At 40.0% G+C, this 21,543-nt stretch overlaps 3 protein-coding genes across 3 annotated transcripts; 2 read left to right on the top strand and 1 right to left on the bottom strand.

Moving 5' to 3' along the window:
* Positions 1-404: 404 nt before the first annotated feature.
* On the top strand, positions 405-5,185 carry LOC144536054 (serine protease 27). Its single transcript, XM_078278948.1, has 6 exons — positions 405-706; positions 874-986; positions 1,159-1,238; positions 1,727-1,998; positions 2,824-2,984; positions 4,637-5,185. Exons 1-6 carry the CDS (start codon positions 661-663, stop codon positions 4,889-4,891), a joined length of 927 nt encoding a protein of 308 aa, XP_078135074.1. The 5' UTR covers positions 405-660; the 3' UTR covers positions 4,892-5,185.
* Positions 5,186-5,539: 354 nt separating this feature from the next.
* Positions 5,540-12,687, bottom strand: mapk7 (mitogen-activated protein kinase 7). Its single transcript, XM_078278945.1, has 7 exons — positions 12,572-12,687; positions 10,857-11,137; positions 10,532-10,697; positions 8,511-10,048; positions 7,311-8,422; positions 6,940-7,070; positions 5,540-5,889 (listed from the first exon to the last, which is right to left on the bottom strand). Exons 2-7 carry the CDS (start codon positions 11,131-11,133, stop codon positions 5,742-5,744), a joined length of 3,372 nt encoding a protein of 1,123 aa, XP_078135071.1. The 5' UTR covers positions 11,134-11,137; positions 12,572-12,687; the 3' UTR covers positions 5,540-5,741.
* On the top strand, positions 12,027-15,532 carry vkorc1 (vitamin K epoxide reductase complex, subunit 1). The gene is made up of 4 exons (XM_078278949.1): positions 12,027-12,099; positions 13,996-14,420; positions 14,819-14,928; positions 15,250-15,532. Exons 2-4 carry the CDS (start codon positions 14,251-14,253, stop codon positions 15,459-15,461), a joined length of 492 nt encoding a protein of 163 aa, XP_078135075.1. The 5' UTR covers positions 12,027-12,099; positions 13,996-14,250; the 3' UTR covers positions 15,462-15,532.
* Positions 15,533-21,543: the final 6,011 nt, after the last annotated feature.

The following is a 21,543-nucleotide window of genomic DNA, read 5'->3' as shown; positions in this document are numbered from 1 at the left end:
AAGAATATGCTAGGCTAGTTAAAGATAAATGATAATATTGTGCTTAACATCACATTATTATATTGATATAGGCTATCTAATATATTCTCTAGCCGCTGGTAGTGTCTAATGTCAAAAAACACATGGACTAACTGCATCACTTACCAATGTCTGGGATTGAGACCTGTATAAACTGCTACATAAAATACGAAATGCACATTTGCTCGGACAGAACAGTGAAAAGGACCCCTTTTATTCAGCTAAAAAACCAACCGGAAAATGTAGTTTACCTGTGACCAAATCAGAAGAAGAATCTGATATGTCTGCGTCTGCATTCCTTACATTTCATTGGCTCAGGTGGGGCGAGACCAGAGTTTTGATTGGGTGTTGTTGAGTGCACAGGTAGCCAACTGTTTGTGATCGAGGCTCTATTGAGATTTTGCACTCGAGACCTTATTCGGTAAGAGCCGTTAAGGGATTTTGTCGACGCTCAAACGCACGGAGAAGTAACCTTTTCCTGTAGGCTACTGCTCGAGTTTCCGTCACAACAGAAAAAGAAGAAGTAGTAGAAAGGTGGATGTAACGTTATAGAGAAAAAGATTTATCCTGACTTCAGAGACAGTTGTTGGCTCTGCTGCGGTAGTTGCTGAAACAGAACAAGGTGCCGCGAAACCTCACAAAATGTCTCCGAAATTACAGCTGCATGCTATTTTTTGGTGCGTAACAGGTGAGTAGGCTATCAAGCGTCCCCTGCTATCGCCATGTACGTTGTTTCCTGTAAAACATACTTTGTGCACTCTAGCTAATTCAATCAAATGAATTTGTTTGTCATAGTGTAAGAATCAGCTGCATCGGTCAGAGTGAATCCTAAATGTAATTTATGTTTATATTTAGGTATTTTGGCTTCCTACGCGCAAGAATGTGGCCGACCACACATAATGGAGAACAGGATTGTGGGTGGGATGGACGCTACAGAGGGCGAGTGGCCGTGGCAGGTTGATATACAGGTAGGGCCCCGTGAAAAACCTTCAGCCATGTAGTATTCTTTCTATTTGTTCTGCCTGTAGGTAATCTGTGTGGTTTAGTCTATGTCTTGTTTATCAAACTGACCTGCTGAGAAAGGGATTTGCTTGTGATGCTGAGGTGACTCACTGTTTTTCTCCCCCCTTCGGCCTCCAGACAGAGCAGACTGGTCATATCTGTGGAGGCTCCATCATCACAGAGGACTGGGTCCTATCGGCCGCTCATTGTTTCCCCAAGTAAGAAACTCTCAGTTTTCACTCAGCTATAAATCTGCAGGTGAACTCACAGCTGCCCATCAACCCACAGACTCTTTGCCTCTTTTGTAAGCCGTCTGAGACATTTTATGGGAATTATTGGCAATGGCTGCTATGGTTTTGCTAAAGCCTTTCAGGGAAATATTGTTTTTCAAGCAAAATGTGTTTAATATCCTTTTACCCATACAGGAAACATACCTCCATCATATTCAACATCTAAGTGATTCTTTCAAATTTTCACTTTTTTGCAAAGTTGCTCACCAAGTCTTACAGACAAGAACTATCCCCAAATCCTGCAGACTGTTGGTCTTTCCTTTGATTCATGTAGTTTTACTAGATGACTGTCTAAGGACCAAAATGGTGTTAATAAAGTGAGTGCAAATGTGGAGAACCTTTTCTTCTTTCTAGATTATGGTAAACATCAAGCCCATTTCATTGGTGTCATTCGGTATTCCTCCACCTTTTTTCAGTCCATCCGAGGTGAGCTCTTACATCATCTACGTTGGCCGGTATGAGCTAAATGGCTTCAACCAGTACATGTCAACGCATCGTGTGAGCCAGGTGGTGATCCCATCGGGTTACAATGAGCCTCATAATGGGAAGGATGTGGCGTTGGTGCAGCTGTCCAGCTCAGTAACCTGGTCAGAATATGTCCGTCCCATCTGCTTGCCCTCCTCTGGCACCCTGTTCCCAAGTGGCATGCAGTGCCATGTCACAGGCTGGGGGAACATCCGGGATGATGGTAAGGCTTGCTAAATTCTTCACAACATCTTAGCATGTGTGAAGATAACTTTTATTCAGCAGTTAAATGTTTTACAAGTCCATAAAAGGCCCTTTTATTTTTCTTGGACTCTGGCATGCAAATTAATGAATATGTCCATGTGTATAAAAAAAAATATGAAGGATTTAAAGGAATAGGAAAAAGTGTAGGTCCAGGTATCAAAGTACACGGTTGGCAGAAATACATTTTGAATAAGGTACTCTCTGTTTCCTTTAGGTGTCATTTACAGTTTTTCATTAGCATTGCATGGAACAGAAACTGGAAACCAGTCCGTAACAAGCTGGGTTATAATATTTAAATATTTATAATATAACTAAGTTTATTGACTTTCAGTGGAATCGTGATATAATCAGACTGTGTTAGTTCATGTTTTTGTCAAATTAATCATTCTAATCACGCTTGTGTTTCACCCACTTATCTGATGCAATGCATGATAGTGGAACACATCAATTTGTAATTGTATGTATATTATTGCATACATTTGCCATAGTAATATATTGTCATTAATTATTATTATAATATTGATTTCAGTCCTAGAAACATTTCCTCCACAAAGATCAGTGTAATATATTTTTAATCGTGACTGGCAATTTATTCTATTCCATAGCTTTAGTAGATCAATATTCATAGGACAAAAGATTTGCTCCTAAAATAATTTAATTCAGTGCAAATGTAGATGGTAGCAAAAAAAAAAAAGCTTACTGACCACCTGTTTAGTTGCAGAAATTAAGAAGTCTCACACTCCTTTTGTTCTTCATCTTCCATCTGTCCCTGTATTCTCCTCAGTCCCTCTGGCAGGGGTCGGGACTCTGCAGGAAGTGCAGGTGCCAATCATTTCCCAGAGTTCATGTCAGGAGATGTACCAGACAAACCCAACCGAGCAGGTGGACATCCTGTATGACATGATCTGTGCTGGATACCAGAAGGGCGGCATGGACTCCTGCCAGGTACTGTTGGATCAGCTGTTTGTGCTGCTGTGTTTACATTCACAAATACACACTTACATTATACACAAGCAAAACAAGAAGCTGCATTAAAAATAACTTTTGATTGCTACTTTTCTGCACTCATGCACCGTCTAGTTTGTAAGACCTTCCTTTTGAGCACTTCGATTAGCCTGATAAGCCAGACCCACATCAAGATGTTGGGTCTGGGAACTCACCATTGGCAGGGCTCAATCCGAGGGGCGGGATAAATGGTTTCAAATCTTCAAATTCCCTCTGCACGCAGTAGGATAGGGCTATAACTAGGGGTGTCATGATTCTCTAAATCCTCGATTCGATTCCATTCTCGATTTTTTTTTTTACATTTTTTTTTTTTTTTTTTAAAGCTGTCATTTTTAGACTAGACTTGTATGCAATATAATATCTGACCTTTTGTTCGCAATGTACCACACTACATTGTCAAATTTAAAACATTTATTAACAACATAATGTAACAATAACTTACTGTGTATATCTTCAGTCAATTGGAAACTTAACAATTTGTCAATAAAGTAAAAAGAAAAACAAAAGTTTGCCGACAATGCTGAGGGCAGACGCTTCGCAGGAGGTGTTTGGTTTGTTTGTTTTGGTTTGCCGTTCTTTGTTCTTTTCTTAAAGTCCCATATTATGCTCATTTTCAGGTTCATAATTGTATTTTAAGGTTGTACCAGAATAGGTTTACATGGTTTAATTTTCAAAACACACCATATTTTTGTTGTACTGCTGCAGATCCTCTTTTCAGCTGGTCTCTGTTTTAGCTACAGAGTGAGACCTCTTTTCTTCTTCTTCTTCTTCTGTACTATCTTTGATTGCACATGCGCAGTAGCTCAGATGTAGATCATGTCAGCTAGCTAGCTCCATAGACAGTAAAAGAAAGGCTGTTTCTCCAACTTCGGTCAGTTACAAGGCAGGATTAGCTGGGAGACTTCTAAATGAGGGTGCACATGTAAGTAGTTCTTTTGTAGATTATGGTGAACTTGTGTGTGTTGTAGCAGTGCTTTGAGATTGAGGTAGCATGCTAGCGTTAGCTAACAGTTGTGGTTAGCCAGCTCGTTTCAGCTTGTGACATCACAAGCCGTTCCGATTTTGAACAGCTCACTCGGAGACTGAAGGCAGGACACATTCAGAAACTGTATCTCACTCAAAACAGCATGGATGGATTTTTTTCAAAGTTTGTATGCGTGTGGAAGCACCAGAGATACAGATGAACACCCCAAATCCCAGAAAGTGTTTTTTTTTTTTCATAATATGGGCACTTTAAAGAAAAGCTTAACTCCAAGTCTTCCAGAGTCGCGGCCAAAGCCGATTCGAAAGACCACTGTTCGCCAGCAGCAGCAGCCATCTTCTTTGTTTTCAAGTAGCAGGGAGTTCACGTGGAACCGTCGCAACTCTGCTGTCCTTATGTTAAGCCCGCCCACCATCTCTATACACGATGTGATTGGCCTGACCAGAGTTTGGTTTTTCCAGCTCGCAAGCCAACGGAGAGTTGCTAGACTGACCCTGGCCGCAAATTACATTTGCTGCCGCTAGGGTGCATCTCTAGATTTCTAGGCTACACGTCGATACCTCCCAGTGATGAAAGCTGGGTGAATAGTTTTTTTGTGTTGTCTTTTCAGGGTGATTCAGGAGGGCCTCTTGTCTGCCAGATGGTAAATGGGACCTGGGTGCAGGCTGGCGTGGTGAGTTTTGGACTTGGCTGTGCTCACCAAAACCAGCCAGGTGTGTATGCCAGACTGACCACCTTCTCGAGCTTCATTAAAAAAGCGGTACCAGAGATCGAGCTGTATGGCCGAGCAAATCAGAACTGGTGTGGGAGGGCTGCCATGTTGGTCAGTTGTCTGTCCTCTCTACTGATCCTGCTTCAGAGGTAGAACACTTCCAACAACTGGGTTTGGGAGATGAAACGCAAACCAGCTCAAATGAAGGAGATTAATTATGTCTGACTTCCATCCAAAGTTATCCTGAATAGTATAACTGGAAAACTATCTGATGTGCACATGAAGCAATATTGAACAAGGAATGTGATATCTTACTTTTTTTTTTAACTATAACTGTGCATTATGATCGCAGAGTAAAAGAAGTTTTGATAGGTTTGTATTTTAATCACAATTATGAACTAAATAAAAATGTTCTGTATTTGAAATAAATTAATTTGATTCTTAAAATCTGGTCAGTGCTCTGTTCAACTTCTGATAGCTGAGTTTGGAAATGTTTTACAAGTATCGTGTTGCTCATTGTTCAAAGCTTTCTGCTTTTATATCCCGCTCTATTACAACCACTTACAACTAAGTACGAAAGCTGTTGCCTTTGAAATAACGAACTTGTTTTTTGGAACAAATATTACCTCATTTTGTAGTGCACGTTTCTGAAATGCAAATGATTTCATCCTTTTGTTATTTCAAATGTTTCTTTCAAATGAGTTCAGGTAATTTTTAAAAAATGGCTTTCCTCACAAAGAACTAACTTAATCTCAGTTTAAATTACTAATTTTGACTGTAGTTCATATCCAGAGGCAGAGACAGGTGATGACAGTTTTCTTTATTATTAAAAAAGCGCAGCATGTCATAACAGTAAAAAAGACTGCTTGGTAGTGTCTCGTAAAAAAAAAAAGCTAGCTTTTAAATTAATTTGATTAAGTCTTCACTCAAGGTTTTCTTGCTTAAAAACATCTAACATTTACACAAATCCAAGTGTTGTCTTTTAAATTCTAGGCAGGAAAGGTCAGGCATCAGGGGGAATGGTATCAGAGAGGATCATGGGAGAGCCGAGTTGCAACTCCTGCTGCAGCGATTCCAGATCAGCTGGAGTCATGCGGTGCACCTCGCTCCAGTCAGACAACAGGGAGGCTGAAAGTGGGGCCGAATCGTAACTGATGAAAGAGAAGGATAAGATAGAAAGCATTAAGAGTGGACCTATTATAGCATACAAACCAAAGAGTGTGAGTGCCAACGCTAAAAGTCAAATTTGTCCTGAAAACTACATATATGAATGTCTGCAGCGCACTTTGAAAGTCCCTCTCCAATCAAGTGTGTTTTGCTTCTTGTTACTTTAATGTCTGACCTTCACTGTGCAGAATGATGCATCTGCAGAGTTTGACACTAGAAGACTGTTTTCACTTTCATCTGCTGAAAAGGGAAAGTTTCTCTGAGCTCACCTTAAATCTGAGTTGATGGCGTGTAGATACGAGAGAATCGCTACTAGTTTGGAAGCCAATCATGGTCCTGTGCGATGTGGAAACTTTAAATCTCTGGTACATGCATGTAAGGGACTTTTTAGCAAAGTAGGAGACATCTTGTATCCAGTAGTTAAACTTTTGAAATGAAAATGATTTGCATTTTCATAGATTCTGGATGTTTTTAATGATGGTCAGTGTCGTTTTAAGAAAATTCATATCAGACACAAATCATTATCTCAAGCCTCAGCAGATAGACACCACCACACACCTCTACTGGGTCATAAGTTATAATTGAGAGGGATTTCTTTTGTGTTGGTCTATATATTGTTTTTAGGAAAGTCCGTTACATATAGCTTCTTCTTTTTTTTAAAGTGAGATCTGGTGTTTGCACTTGGTGGTTTGACATGCATCATCCAACTTGAGGAACAATTACAACGACTAATTAGGTAATAATTAGGCATGGCATGTGAGCACTTGGGATTTGATTATTTTGCTGCATTCATGTGTGAAAACATCACAAATGAAACGGTAATGTAAAGCACACACAGCTGTGTAAGGTCTAATAGAACTTTAGCCATGGTTGACCCAGAACTATTGTGCAGCTGCAGAGCCATGTTTATCTAGACGATTACCAGATAATATTTTTAAATAAATGGGTAAAACTTAAGCAGAAAGCATGTTTTTTTTTTTTTTTTTTTCAGTATTAGACATTAGTTTGTTCGTGGGAGCAGTATTAGACCTTACCTGTCCCGGTCACAGTGTTGCAGATCTGTGAGAGACTGGTTGAGAAGATCATCCAGGTCAAATCCCACGCCGTACCCAGCCCCGCTGCCTTTAGGGGTGACCGAGAACACCGGGGGTAAAACATCCTCTACCTGACACGAATAAAGGGGAAACATTGGGTCAACTGAACTCCGTATCCTTAACATCAGTTCAACGCAAGCAGAAGATTGTGACATTTAAACCTGGTATAGAAGCACAAGAAAACGTTTTTGTATAGCATCTATAATGAAAGCAACACCAGTGCTCTGTCAATACATATACCTTCTCTAGATATGCTAGCTGCAATATTTTACAAGGAAGGCGCAACGCAGCAGAAGAAACCTGAGACACACCTGGGACTTTGAGAGTTGCAGTGTTACAGTATGGATGTCGGGGGCAATGGAGGGCCCTTGCTGTCCAGTATCTGTGAATCCTAAGCTAGGGTGAGGCTGTGAGGGGACCCCTAAAGGCCCACAGATAGGGTTTGTGGTCTGTGGCCCAGATTTCTCTCCTACAGAGGAACACAGCTTCTCCATCGGACCAGCACTTGCAGTCGAGGGGTTAGGGTGGGAGTTGAGGTTATTTTGCCGACCGATATCCACATTCCCATTTATCTGTCTGGTGGTTAATGTTGGAGCTTTTGTCAAAAAACTCTCTAGAGGAAGCAGTTGCGACTGAGGTTGAGGGTCATGCTGGGTTTGACTTTGAGGTTGGAGCTGGGGCTGAAGAAAGCTTGACGGTTGAGGCTGCGGTTTCCTGTTTGGTTGTGGTGGCCTCGTCTCTAATTGATGCCCGTTCCAATTCCCCAAACAGTTAAAACCACTTTGTCTGTTACTCTCACTGTGAGGTTTGAGCATGTTGTTCTTAACAAAGCCACTAGTGACGGTCATTATATCTATCCCTCCGCTTACAGCAACAACTATATCCGCTGAAGGTTTCCTCTGGCTCATGGAGAAATGTAATGATGGTTGCTGGGTGCTGGGAGGCTGAAACACGCCTGGCTGGTTAGGTTTAACTTGAGAGATTAACTCTTCATGAGACTGAATCTTCCTGGCCTCCTTGCCAGTGTTATTGTTCAGTGCTCCTTTGGTGTTGTCACTGATGGCTACACCCCTGTGCAAGTTCACAGTACAGTCTTTACTCATTGCTCCATCGTTATTAGGAGTCTGAGATTTCTCATTGCGGCTGTCCATCATTTTTGTCCAACGTTGCAAAAGGCTTTTGTCATCGTCACTCAGCAGAACCCCACCCAGCGAGTCCCCCTGCTTTCCCTCTTTTTTCTCTTTTTCCTTCATTTTCCGCTCCCTCTCTCTTGCTCGTTCCTGCCTCTTCCTTCTTTTCTCCTCTCTTTCGCGTTGACGCTCCTGGGCTGTGACAGGCCGACGCAAATCTGGAACAGAAGACAGGGAGGACGACACACCTCCTCCTGTGCCAGCGTCAATGCCCAGCGCAGAGGTACCTCCGTCTGCAAATAAACGTACACAATTCTGATAAAGGCTTTCTAAAAATGGCATGTAAATGATATAAGTGGATATGGAAAACAATGAACTTACCACCCCTGGCTTTATTTCTGAGAGCTGATTTTAATAAAGCCGCTTTAAGTGCAGCTTTAGTAACCTCTGAAATAGCTCCTTCTATTCTGGTTCCCTCTCCGGCACCTGGAGGAGGCCTGGCATTCTTTGACAGTGACTGTGAAAGGGACTGAGACAGTGACTGGGCCTGTGCCACCGAGAGACAAAGGGAAGGCACAGTGGTGGTCTGTGCTGGCGTGGCAGGAATAGAGGTGGGAGCCTGGGCCATGGACTGGCCCTGGGTGGGCTGAGTCAGAGGAGCCTGACTTCCGGTCAGCTGGCACTGTACCTCACTGTCTCTCATTGTTTCTGATGGATTATCCTGACTAGACACTGGTGTTGTTAAATCTATAGTCTCTGGCTGACCGCTGTCTGAGTTGGCACTGGGCATGTCCACATCAACTGGGCCACTTTCGCTTTTAGAAAGAAGAGGCAAATTATGGGTTACTTGAGACGGGGCAACTTCTAAAAGGGTTGCAGGCTTATTAAAGGTTTGCATCTGATTTGTATATGTGTTGTTCCCGTCTGCTGGTGTGTGATCTTGTTGCTGTTGAGATTTCACTTCTCTCATTTGCTGTTGCTGTATCTGTGCTGCTTGTGGGTGTTGTGCCATTGGAACCAGTGTTGATTTGCTCATCTGAACAGTGGAGGGCTGAGCATTACACTGGTTACTGCTTTGTGCTGCAGCTCTGCCATTCGCCCTTGCCAAGGGCCTGAACTGCAGTCTTTGACGACAGCCCTGTTTGTTTTGATGAAAGTCCTGAATCTCTATCAGAATCGCCTCTTTAATTTGCTCCTTGTTTATTGGAAGCTTGTCAAATTCAAAGTCAAAAGCTGGCACGCAAATTGGCTCATCATCGGGGTCGTGATACTTAGACAGGTAAGGATGCTCCAGTGCTTGTGTCACACAGATTCGCTCACGAGGGTCAAAGCGCAACATGGCAACCAGCAGGTCCAAAGCCTCTGGTTCAGCTTGTGGGTACAGTTTGGCCAAAGGCACAGCAGACCGTGATGGAAGACTCTGAACATAGGAGCGTACTCTGTCAGCCCTAATAGTACTAATCAACCCCTCAGGAGGAGTGCCTAACACACCCAAAATGAGCGTGAGCTGGTGGACGTAGTGCTTCCCAGGAAAAAGCTGCTTACGCCCCAACATTTCTGCAAAGATGCAGCCCACAGACCACAAGTCAATGGCCAAACTATAGTGATTGAGAGACAGCAGGAGTTCAGGAGCACGGTACCATCGAGTTGCCACATATTCAGTCATGAAGGAATGAGACTCCTCAGGGTGTGAACTTAGACCCCTTGCCATGCCAAAGTCACCAATTTTTAGCTCACAGTTCTCGTTCACTAGCAGGTTGGAGGGTTTGAGGTCGCGGTGGATTACGTTCGCAGAGTGCACATACTTCAGGCCACGGAGGAGCTGGTAAAGAAAGTAGCGTGTGTGTTCTGAGGTGAGCGTCTGGGAAGAGTGTATGATCTGGTGCAAGTCACTCTCCATCAGGTCCAGCACCACATACCTGCACACATGGGAAGGGCAAAAATTGAGATGTGTGACATCAACTGAGCCATAAAGTATATCTTAATAGATTATTAGGATTGTGTCTCAGTTACCAAACCTGTTAACTGCAATTTTCACTGATATAAACTTAATACTTAAGGGATTTGTTTTCATCTCCGTTTTAATTGGCCACATTTTCTAATTTCCAAAATGTTTTTTTTCAGGTTAGCATTTTTTGTAATTTTTTTGGTTATTGATCAATATTACTGAATGCTTGTGATGGGTGAAAAACATAACTAATCAAAGATGTAAGTGAACATTGCCTCTTGAGTTTATAACTTGGTGGAATATTTAGTTGTGTGTAAATGTTTTGACTAAAATTAATAATAATTATTTCATCCAAATCTTGAAAGTTTCCAGATATTAACTAAACATAAGAGTTCTACAGACATTTCTAGCCTAAGGAGGACCTTGTGCACCATGAAAATAAGAAAGTACATACACAGACTTGAAGGCAGAATGAGGAAGGTTAGGCTGCAGGATGTCTTTGATGGCGATAATATTGTCATGTTTGAAGTGCTTGAGAATCTTCAGCTCTCGCAAAGTGCGTTTAGCATTTGTCAACACTTCAAAAGCATTGGAGATCTTCTTTATCGCCACCTGCTGGCCTGTGAAATGTAAATAAGCTCAAATGAAAAAGTGGAAGGACAGGGTGTACAACTGAGTTTGAACAATGTTAACTGATAATGAATTTCCACATTTAACATTGAGCAGTGAGTACACACACAATTACATATGCACTATTTTTTTCATCAAATCAGCCCTACCATTGTCCCTTCTCCTAGCAGATGAAACGACACCATAGGCCCCTGTGCCGATGGTTTCGATAACATCATACTCCTCTCCGACGTCGAACTTCACGTCCAGAGAGTGCGCTTTAAGCAAAGCCAAGTTTTTTGCTGTTGTGCTGGTGTCTGTGGTGCCTCCTGTTGCCTCGACTTCACGCTGGTTCTGGTTTTCTCTGCTTTTGTCAGTGGCCATTCTTTCAGGCGACATGGCCACAGGTTGACCATTTTTTCCGTCTCCTCTCTCCTTAGTTGACATTTTTCTGTAAATAATCAAAAACAGCAAAGTGACATTTAATTTAAATAAGGATATGTTCTATATAGTGATCACAGAATGGCAAACGTATGCAAAAGAATAATCAAACTGAAGTTCAAAGCAATGACGTTGCACCATTATGCATTCAATTACTTATTTCATTAATTTCTAATTAATAATAATGTAATACATCATAAGATCATATAGAATTCTGCTAAAAGTCAAGTCAATAAACAAAACTATTGAATTAATACCCAGCCCTAAATAGAATAAAAATAGAAAAACAGTTAGTCAATGAATTGTTTGGTTTTTAAACAGAAAATTAATCTATAACTATTTAGATAATCATATACTTGTTTAAATCACTTTTCAATCAAACATGCCAAACCATGGCAACACAATAGCTTCTCAAATGTGAGTGTTTGTTTTCTTTGTCCAATTTGATAGTATACTGAATATAACAGGTTTGGGGCTGTTGGTCCGACAAAACAGGCAAGTTAAATGTTTAGGTTTTGCCTATGCTTTGCTATTTTCTGACACTTCATAGACACAACAAGCAATTATTTGAGGAAATGGGCAGAGTAATTAATGGTTGGTAGCAGCACGAAATAAGTGTCAGTGTCTTTCATAAAACACGTAATAACCTAACCACATTTAACTACACCAACAGTCTTACGAACTAGATATCAGTATTATCTGATAAGGTTGGGGAAACGTATTATTTGCTGACTCCTAGTCAGTCCCTACAACATGTAATCCTTGGAAAGCTACAATGAAACAATCAGGTAAAAAAAGAAAAGAAAACCAGTGATTATCTGTAGCCAAAAGACCAGAGCTGAAAGACACTGCTACGGGTAATATTTCTGTTTCTTTGGAAGCTAACTTCCTGGTATCCAAGTTTAACTGTCTAACTCTATTCTGCCAGAGCCCCGGGCCCCCAGGAGCCACTTCAGGACTCTTTCTCCAAAAGTCAGTGGGCTACACAGATACAACTTAATGGTGATTAAGATGATGATGGCAATTGTTTGGTCAAAATATCGACTAAACAGAGGTGTTAGGTGCAACAAGGCATAACCAACACGCAGTCCAGTCATCCATTAGGCCTGTCAGTCAAGTGGACAAAACCTGTAGCTCTTCGTCAAAAGACGGCTCTAGATTACAGTTGGAGTCAGTTTATAAATAGATAGACAGAGAACAAACCTACACGGAGCTATCTTTAATGAAACGCTAGTTTCTGTACTACAGCGTGGTTAAAATAAATAAATTACATGACAAAGACGCAGCCTTGACCACTGTTTGACGCAGGGGCGTAGGCTAACGTTAGTTACCTGAAGCTCAGGCTTTCTAGGAACGTAAACCGTTAACCCATGTCTTTTTCGGTTTATATTATCAAACGGGGAAACCTATAGAGCTGCTTCTAAGTGACGGAACAGACTCTCACCTTGTAAACAACCCACAACATACGTAATCGTGTTTTTAATCCCGTAGTAGCGCGGCTATCTGTTGTTTTGGTCTGTCGCATCCTCGTACAGTTCCGTGTTGGGTTTGAGTGCCATGTGGCGGACCAACGAGGTGGGGCGACGTCCGAAATACCGTCCAATAGAAGTAGAGGACGTAGGGGAGGCGGGACATTACGGCAGACAGTAGGGTCTCTGTTTTTTTTTGGGTGGTGGTGACGCCGTTTTCCAGAATTTAATAATTTTAGGAAGGGCCATATTGGGACAAAGGCTACCTGCACTTACCTCTTTGTATAAACTAACAACTTGTAAACTGCTGCTGCTGCTACTACATGTTAATACTGCTAATAGTAATAGGTTAAAGGCCAACAATAGTTGCTGTAACTACACTGGAGCAGATAGATAGATAGAAAAGAAAAATGGTAGAAAGAATAGACAGATAGTAGTAATATGATTAGCCTAGTAATAATCATGTAGGTAGTCATTCTACAGAAACGCCCAGGCTTTGAAGAAAGCAAACACTTTAATCATACTTTGTAGTCACATTTAATTTTCATATTTTGATAAATGCATGTCCCTTGAATAGTTATACTTATTTAAACCATGAATTGGACAATATCTGTTTTTAATCAATTATATAAAATTCCAAATACAAGAAAATTGCTTGTCCCCACGGTCATGTATGGAGGTTTAAGAGCATGTTATGAGTTTTAAAAGATATTTCTCTCCCATTTTAAATGCAATAATGTTTACACCAAATCACATTTATGAAGTGGATAACATAACAAAATAAAATACCAACTAAATATTATAAATAATATGAAAATGTTTGTCACCTGGTTTTATGTCACTGGTGGTACCACTTATCTGAAGAGTTTTGACATCCCTTCCTGTACTGTACATTCTACTTCCTAAAGAACTGTACCATGAAGGCACTTGGTAAATCTACTGTCTCTTTTTTTTAAATGTTGGGAAATTTCTCATTTATCTCATAATTTCATGCAAGGCATTTAGCTAGCATCACTGGTATGATTTATTTTATAAGAAGGGAAAAAAAGATTAAACAAATGGATTCATTTACATATTTTAGAGAGTTTAGCATGATTAGCAACATGTGGTTTGAGGTAGCCTACTGTAGATTCCATTTATAAAATACATGTTTTTTAAAAACTGTCACTGGTTACTGCTCTTCATGGTAACACCAGGTTTGACTAAATGTACAAACGATTTAAAATACATTAAGCTCTCATTTATGTGGATTCATGAAGCCAAATGGTTAACCAATACTGTAAACTAAGTTTGAATGTAAAAAAGTGGAAGTCATATTGTTATTCATATTGTTATTATTGTATTAGTACTTGTTGAAGTAGGCTAAATCTTCCACTGAATATACACGGATTCTCCCCAGGCCAAACAGACTGAAGTCCAACACACAGCAAACACCCCTGTGGCTGGTCCAACATCTGTACCTGGCTGTCCAATGAAAGGCCGTGACAAAACTCACCAGACCAATCAAAAGTGAGAATCTGACACGTCACCGGTTTACAAGGAGGACAATTTAGTGAAGTTTGAAGGAAATCGAAGTTTCTCCTCATCTTTTACCCAACTAGAGTCATTTAAGTCCATCTGACAGTGTCATCAGTGTACGTGTCCTGAAATAAACATGGCGTTTCCGAAATGGGAGAGAAAAGCGCGCACATTTCTGTGCGTTTTCGGTTTGTTTTTGTCTGTTTATGCACTTCACGTCGAGCTGTCCCGAGAGAGAAACCCAGATTACAGGGCGATGTGTGACCTCGGAGAGTCTGTGAGCTGCTCCAAAGTTTTTACCTCCAGGTAGGCCTATGTTTTTATTCCTTGTTTAGTTTTCTCAGCTCATACCTGCTTTGTTCTAATCTGCAGAATCACATCCCCAGACCTCGAATTGTATTTATAGTGACCATTGAATCATTTCGGGTTCTTGCTTGTTAAATCTGAATAGCCTATTTCTTGGCAGGTCTGACCCCCCTTTATTTGCCACGTGTTAAAATCCTATACGTGTTCAAATCAGCTACTGTTTTACATAATGAGAACACCAAAGATGGACATTCCTCTTTTGACTTTTCCTGTTTTCATTAAATAATCTGCATGTCTCAATGTTTTACAGGAGGTCTAAACCATTATGTAGGCTATGTTTTTTTAATTTTCTTTTCAATAATGTTTGTTCTGACTGTTTCCTCTTTCTTTTTTTGCAGATGGGGACGTGGTTTTGGCTTGGTCCAGTTCTTTGTTGCCAAAGATAGCCCTCTGAACCAGCCCAACAGTGTACTTGGCATCATATTTTACACTCTGCAAATGGGCCTCGGTTAGTCTGTCATTGTCTTCTGCAAATTACAGTGCAGTGCTGTGTGCTTTGAGGAGAAATAGATAGCCTACTGTTTATAGATACTGCTTGCAATTCAGCATCTTGTTTAACCATGGCTGGGCCTACAATCTAGTTTAATTAAATATTGCAGTATTTTAGGTGAAATAATAAAGAGATATAACATATTTTTTTATTACACAGATGTATCAATTGTCAGTCCATTTTTTTTAGTCAAGCATATCAGTTGTGCATGATTTCCTAAATATAATGTAATGTATTTTATCGAAGAACTGAATTCCTCTGTGTTTGTCTTTATTGCAGGACTGTCTCTGTCCAAAAAAGCAGCAATGTTTTTGGTCTTCTCCTCCTGGGTGTCTGTGGCCGGCTCAATTTACCTCGCATCTATTCTTGCCTTTGTTCTGGGGGATTTCTGCATGGTCTGCGTGTCAACATATATCGTCAACTTTGCGTTGCTCTTCACCAACCTGAAACGTAGGAGAGCAATGGAAGCAATGAAGGAAAAGGCTGGATAGAAAGTGATACTTGCAAAATTCAACACCTTTTTGTGTGGAGCCGAAGCCAAGCTGGATCTATAAAAAGACAATTCCCTCCCACAGTATTTATGCATTGTTTACACCTTGGAAGACTTTTCAGAGAAACAGAACTAGATCAGAAGATCTATAAAAAAATAATTTTAGAGAAACTAAGGCAAGGCAACAGTCTTTTTCGTATATAAATGTGCATTTGTAATGCTGATTACACACTTTTGAGTCTCTTGTCTCGTGATTTAGACCTGGTTTGTGAAGACAAAAAAATATATAAAAAATTGATTAGTCTAGAAATCTAAAATTGTAATTTCCCCCCTGGGGGATCAATACAGTATAAATTATTACAATTATTTGTAAATTACAATGTGGTAAAGCAATACAGAGTCATGCAATTACCCAGTCTAACCAGGAGATGGAGCCAAATGCACCGTTATGGTAAATGTGGATACATCAGCCAGGTGTAGTTTAGTGTTATATTTCAAGAACACAAGCTGTAGTAATTGCATTACAGGTATAACTAAAAATAACATAACCCCAAAAGTCTTGTGAAACTCTGCTTTATTTTCACATTTAAACCAAATGTAAGCTATACATCAACCTAAAGGAAAAGTTAGATATTTTGTTATAGGCCTACCCCAATTTTAGGATGAAGGGCACCACAAATCCTTCTGTTTTAGCTAAGTGTTCATTGATTGTTAGACCAGGTTAGACACTTGCGCCACTGGTACGCTACTGTAGGTAGTGTGTTTCTAGCAATGGTGGCAGTTGAATGCAGCGATTAGAAGTAAAGTAGCAGTCAGTGTATATTTTGGTCATTCGATTTTCATTTCATAAACAAATATTAAAAAACAAAAAACGAAAGGTTATTTGATTTTCGTTTTAAAATACAAAATTGTAAATTGAAATACAAGGCGTGTTTTCCTTTTCCTGGTCAAAAGGGGATGAGAGATATTTAAAAATATGTTTTGATATTCATTTTCTATTTAAAAAAATAAATAAAATCACTTGAAAATAGAAATGAAAAAAGGCCTGTTTTTCATATTCAGAGACTGGATGTTGTCATTTCCAATGCAACAGCCAGTGTACTAGTGTTGCTTTCAGCACAGGCTAAAATTACTTTAATTTAGGATTTAGGCTTAGGGTTCGGCTTTGGATTTGGCCTAACCCTATATATATATAAATCAATAAAAAATTTTTTTTTAAATAACAAAAAAAAGAGCACAAAACGACAGTCGGCGACATTAAAGAACGGCTTGTTTATTGCTAAGGCCATATGGTCAAAATTAAATGATTTATTAATAATGTAATAATAACTTATTTCACCAGTAAATTGCTGTTAAACGACAAAAACAACCACCAGATGGGAAATGGGTATTTTACAATAACTTTGAATCCACTATGAGGCATCTGTTGTTTTTCCGACAACGGCAGAGGCAGACTGTTGTACGTCCCGCTGTTGGAATCCTCTACAGTGAAATACAGCCACACTTTACACCATTTAGCTGTCAGCATTTTACCCGTGTTTAATCCAGCTACTAGCTAACGGTAGGCTAACGTTACCTGCTGTCAAGTGTAGTGTTAACTAGCGTCACGTGCAGCGATGCTTCTGTTGCCTTTAATGTCCGTTTCGGAGCATCAGAGAGAAGCACTTTTGATGATCACTTAACCAGTGGACTGAAATAAATTACTGAGACGATAGAATAAAGTCAACACTTCTAACAGCATTTTAAAATATATACAAATACACATGCAGGCCTACATGGGGGCTACACAACTGACACCTCCTTGTGCCTCCCAGTTATGCGCAAATGCTTAACAGTTCAGTCCCTATTTATTTCCCTCTGGGCGTTGTCCTCCTCTGCGTCTTCAGAATGGGTGGGGGTTTGCTCCATGAACCCCAGGAAAGCAGGAAGGTCTGTCTTTACTCCAGTAAAAGTGAAACAGGAACCCCTTTATCCTGTCTTCCTCCTCTCCTCCACTGTCTTCGTGACTTGGCATAAACACATACTCATTACTATGGGCTATTTCCTGATTAGATAATCTATGGTGTGTAAACTGGATTAGATCATTACCCTTACTGTTAACACACGATGAGCTGGTATTGACAGGTTACATCAGTATGGGACAGTGGAAAAGTACAAATTACCGACAGGATGAGAGACATCGGTTGTGAAACAACTGTTATGAGTGTGGTCATGTGAGAAGTCATGTAAGAGTTACATGACTTATAGGTACGCTTCAAGTCAAAGTAATATCCCTAAAGGTGTGTTAGACCTGTGTGTGAGTGTTCCATCATGTCAGTTTTCATCAATTCAAGCCTGAAAGATTTTTTCAAATCAGATTTAGACCACTTCCATATGTGGTCCTGTATCAGACCCAGGTCAGATTTTTTTCAATGTGGCCAACCAAGGTGGATTTGATGCGACTTTTACGTCAATCTACATTGACATTTGTCACAATTATGCGCCGACGGGAGTTAGCCTTAGGCACAGACAGTAAAATTAAAAACTTGACTAGGCCTACAAAATGGAGAACAGTGATGGAGCAAGTCAATGGAGGGAGAGTGAGGTGTTAGACCTAATTTGTGTATGGGGAGATACTTCAATTCAATCAAAACTAGAAGGATCATACCGTAACCGCTCCGTTTTTGAAAAAATAGCAAACTGGTTAATAGCCAATTTGGCTCTCTTTCTCTTCATTCTTCTCCTCCTCAGCATCTGCTCATTAATGTTACGGCTGCCATTACACAAACATTTTGAAATAAAAGCGAAAATGCTTACTTCCTCCATAACCTCCCTAACTTTAGTGCAACAGCGTGTCTTTTGCGCATGCAGGTCAGTTTGAAACCGCAAACAATTCACACTGGAATCTGATATAGGCCACATTTTAAAAGGTAATGTCACAAAAAATCAGATCTGAGAAAAGAATCCGAATTAAGCATTAAGACTTGCGGTGTGAACGTAGCCAAAGTGTCTCCCCTGTGCTTTCTGACCACTGTGGGAAATCTATAGCAGCAAAAGTTACGTAACGTTGTAGATCATCTATGGGTAGACCAATAAAGTCCATTTAGGGTGAGTGGGAGTAGTGGTGGTGATGGATGGGTCAAACAAACACAGGACTTGCACCCAGGAGACAACAAGTATTTCTGAATAGCCTAACTCAAACTCAAATCACAGGCTTTAAATTCCTCCTGAGGTGTCTTGCCGTTACTGGTTACTGTTACCTCGTTGAATAAAAAAAAAAGGTTAGATCAATCAAGAGGAGCAACACACACAAAAAAGATTGTCACTTCTTTACAACAGCTAATTTTTTACCTGAAAAATGTGACCCTTAACATGCAGATAGACTGCAGATGCAGCAATTAGATGGGTAAAGCACCTTTAGCCAACTAGAAGTACAATGTAGGACTAATTGCGTTTTGATTGATGATATAGAGTATAGACCTATTGTTTTTAAAGAAAGATAACGCATCTCTTATAAAAGTGCAAATGAGGTGCTCATGTCTGTTAGCACTCTGACTTGACAAACTGATTTTGATCCTTGCAGTGAATGAATGGCTGTGAATGCTGCCAGAGGGTGTTTCACAATACACCCTTTAAAAAGTGCTTTAGCTGAATTGACTTACAACTCTAAATTAAAGGTTTCAGCAGCTTTTGTCACCGTTCCTCATACAAGTTGACATGAAATGTTGAAATATTGCGTTTATGCGTCACAAAGAGCCAAACTGAACTAAAGAATCCTTTTGTCAATTCCCGTACAGTATGTGTTTGTTACTTGTTGTTTGCTGAGCCATCACTTATCTACGTGCTAGCTTAATTATCTTGTTGCACGTTTCTTTTGTGCTTATGCTCATGTCAACACGTTGACTGTTTCCGTAACTGTTATGAATACTGGAGTTAAAATAATAGCATGGGAGAATTTATTCTAATAAGTCCACCTACAAATAATTTGTTGTGCTGTTATTATTTGGAGTTACATGTTGGCCAATTTAGGTAAGCTGTAATTGAATTTATTACAATACTTAAGTTATTTCTTATATTGTTTATTTTCTGCCATTTTCAGACCCTACGCATGCACACACACACACACACACACACACACACACACACACACACACACACACACACACACACACACACACACACTGTTACATACAGTCAATGTCAAGTTTTGTAAAATGTTAGTCACTGCTAAAATCACAGTTTTATTCCACTTTTTGCATTTCCCTTTCTCTCCTTTCCTCAAGTGAGTCGGGATCAACTCTGGAGTGTATCAACACAGTTCCATATGAGATATGTTGGACTAGCACCCAAACATGGTTATGAGGTAAGTGTGTCTCTATTTCGGACAAAAAAAATTGTGAGACCAAATCATGCTTTGAGTATTACTAGAGTTTTAATGAGACTGCAATAATTAAAACAATGACTTACTAACCATAGTTACAGTTCAACGCCTCTTCTCGGGTATGATTGACCATGCAATCATTCCATGAAGTAGGAAATAAATAAAACTTGGATGGGTTACTTTTTAACTTATGTACCAAAACTGTCCTGCTGCTAGTTTAATGTACTGGAGAGCATTTGTGACAACAACGTATACATTATCTTGTGCCAATCTTTACCAGCTCTTGATTCTCTGAATTCTTTAAAGGGCAGTCCATTCTTTTATTTATTTTTTAGGTTTTTATAACATTCTGTAGCTTTACCTTATGTATTCAAATCCCAAAATGGCCTGACCTGACATAGGTTTCTGTATGATGATGTTGCTACATATATCTTTATCTATAGTCATTAGTCAGTACAGTAAGGTACAGTAACTTAGACAGCAATCTGCACGCCCCCAGTTTGGAGAAGCAGACAGGAGTTACTGGCATGGAAGCCAAGCAATGTACTGCTGTGGACGCCATGTATGTTCAGATCCGATTAAACAAACTAACCAATCAAGGCAGCGGTAGACCAGCAACTCCCATGTCCTGCGATGTAAAATTACTGTTTTGTCCAAGGAGTCTGGTGGCTTTGAAGAGGGCCATATATACTGCTGTGGACAGGGCCACACAGCAAAACGTATTTTAGCCCCCTAAAAAAAGGACCACCTAAAAAAAAAGCAATAATCAATCAAAAGCGGTTTAAGTGTATGCCTTATTCAGAATATTTCTGCCGGGAAACTGAAGCCCTTCTATCGCTCTTTTCAAAGCCACCAGACTCCTTTGACAAAAACAAAAAGTAATTTTACCTCACAGAACATGGGGTTTGCTGGTCTACATTGCTTAGCTTCTGTGTGATTATTTCCAAACTTAGCACAGGTAATGTTAACTCAGCTAGTGCTAGCATTCACATTATTCATAATCTTATTGATTAGCTTACTGGGGTAACCTACGTCACTGTTTTTTGCTAAGGCTGAGTGGGCGTTTCCCTTTGAAAAACCTGGAAAAGAAAGCAGATGAAGTTGCCCTTTAATGTGTGTCCATCTTTTGAATCAAGCCACAGCCAGAAAACACATACGATGCCACTTTAGCAGGCAGCGCTTGACTTCTCTCTCTTCTTCTTCTACTGTAGTGTACGTTCTGCATATTTTATTTCTGCTTGACAAGCAAAGATTATTTGTTTTTTGTAGTAGATAAAGATAAAGAAAGTCATCGTGTCCTAACGTGACATAAACTTAATCCAAGTTTCACTGGGAACAACGGTAGAAAAATATTAACCAAACGTCCTCCATATCATACTGCGTTGTTTTGAAATGTTATATATCTGCATTTGGAAGGCTCTTTGTCCTCACTGCCAAAATGCATATTTCCACTTATGGAATAGACAAAAAATTATGGACAAGGTGTGAAGGTTGTAGCCATAACATGAACGTATTATGAACGTACCTGTGTAGTATTGTTTTTGTTACATGAGCCATTTTTTAACATGTCAGCAAGACCTACTCACTCAATTCTTTACCTTTGTTGAGATTTATTTGTAATTGTACTGAAAGTACAGTACAGTAGTCATACGTGAGGCGTTGTCGTGTAAAAGGCCTGGTGGAAATGTTTTTGTTCATCTCTATATGACGTACTTCTTCGACA

This window comes from Sander vitreus, chromosome 21, assembly GCF_031162955.1.
Source record: "Sander vitreus isolate 19-12246 chromosome 21, sanVit1, whole genome shotgun sequence".
Lineage (NCBI taxonomy): Eukaryota > Metazoa > Chordata > Actinopteri > Perciformes > Percidae > Sander > Sander vitreus.
The sequence above is the reverse complement of the archived record's forward strand: the minus strand, read 5'-3'. Positions and strand labels throughout refer to the sequence as shown.

What these genes read in the sequence shown, in the direction of transcription:
- vkorc1 (XM_078278949.1), top strand. Translation starts at nt 14,251, where the DNA reads ATGGCGTTTCCGAAATGGGAGAGAAAAGCGCGCACATTTCTGTGCGTT. An exon ending in TCCAAAGTTTTTACCTCCAG is followed by an intron (nt 14,421 to 14,818) that starts GTAGGCCTATGT and finishes CTTTTTTTGCAG; the next exon opens with ATGGGGACGTGGTTTTGGCT. An exon ending in CACTCTGCAAATGGGCCTCG is followed by an intron (nt 14,929 to 15,249) that starts GTTAGTCTGTCA and finishes TCTTTATTGCAG; the next exon opens with GACTGTCTCTGTCCAAAAAA.
- mapk7 (XM_078278945.1), bottom strand. Translation starts at nt 11,133, where the DNA reads ATGTCAACTAAGGAGAGAGGAGACGGAAAAAATGGTCAACCTGTGGCC. An exon ending in CAGAAATAAAGCCAGGGGTG is followed by an intron (nt 8,423 to 8,510) that starts GTAAGTTCATTG and finishes GTTTATTTGCAG; the next exon opens with ACGGAGGTACCTCTGCGCTG. An exon ending in CAACACTGTGACCGGGACAG is followed by an intron (nt 5,890 to 6,939) that starts GTAAGGTCTAAT and finishes CTCTTTCATCAG; the next exon opens with TTACGATTCGGCCCCACTTT.
- LOC144536054 (XM_078278948.1), top strand. Translation starts at nt 661, where the DNA reads ATGTCTCCGAAATTACAGCTGCATGCTATTTTTTGGTGCGTAACAG. An exon ending in GCCGCTCATTGTTTCCCCAA is followed by an intron (nt 1,239 to 1,726) that starts GTAAGAAACTCT and finishes ACCTTTTTTCAG; the next exon opens with TCCATCCGAGGTGAGCTCTT. An exon ending in GGGGAACATCCGGGATGATG is followed by an intron (nt 1,999 to 2,823) that starts GTAAGGCTTGCT and finishes TATTCTCCTCAG; the next exon opens with TCCCTCTGGCAGGGGTCGGG.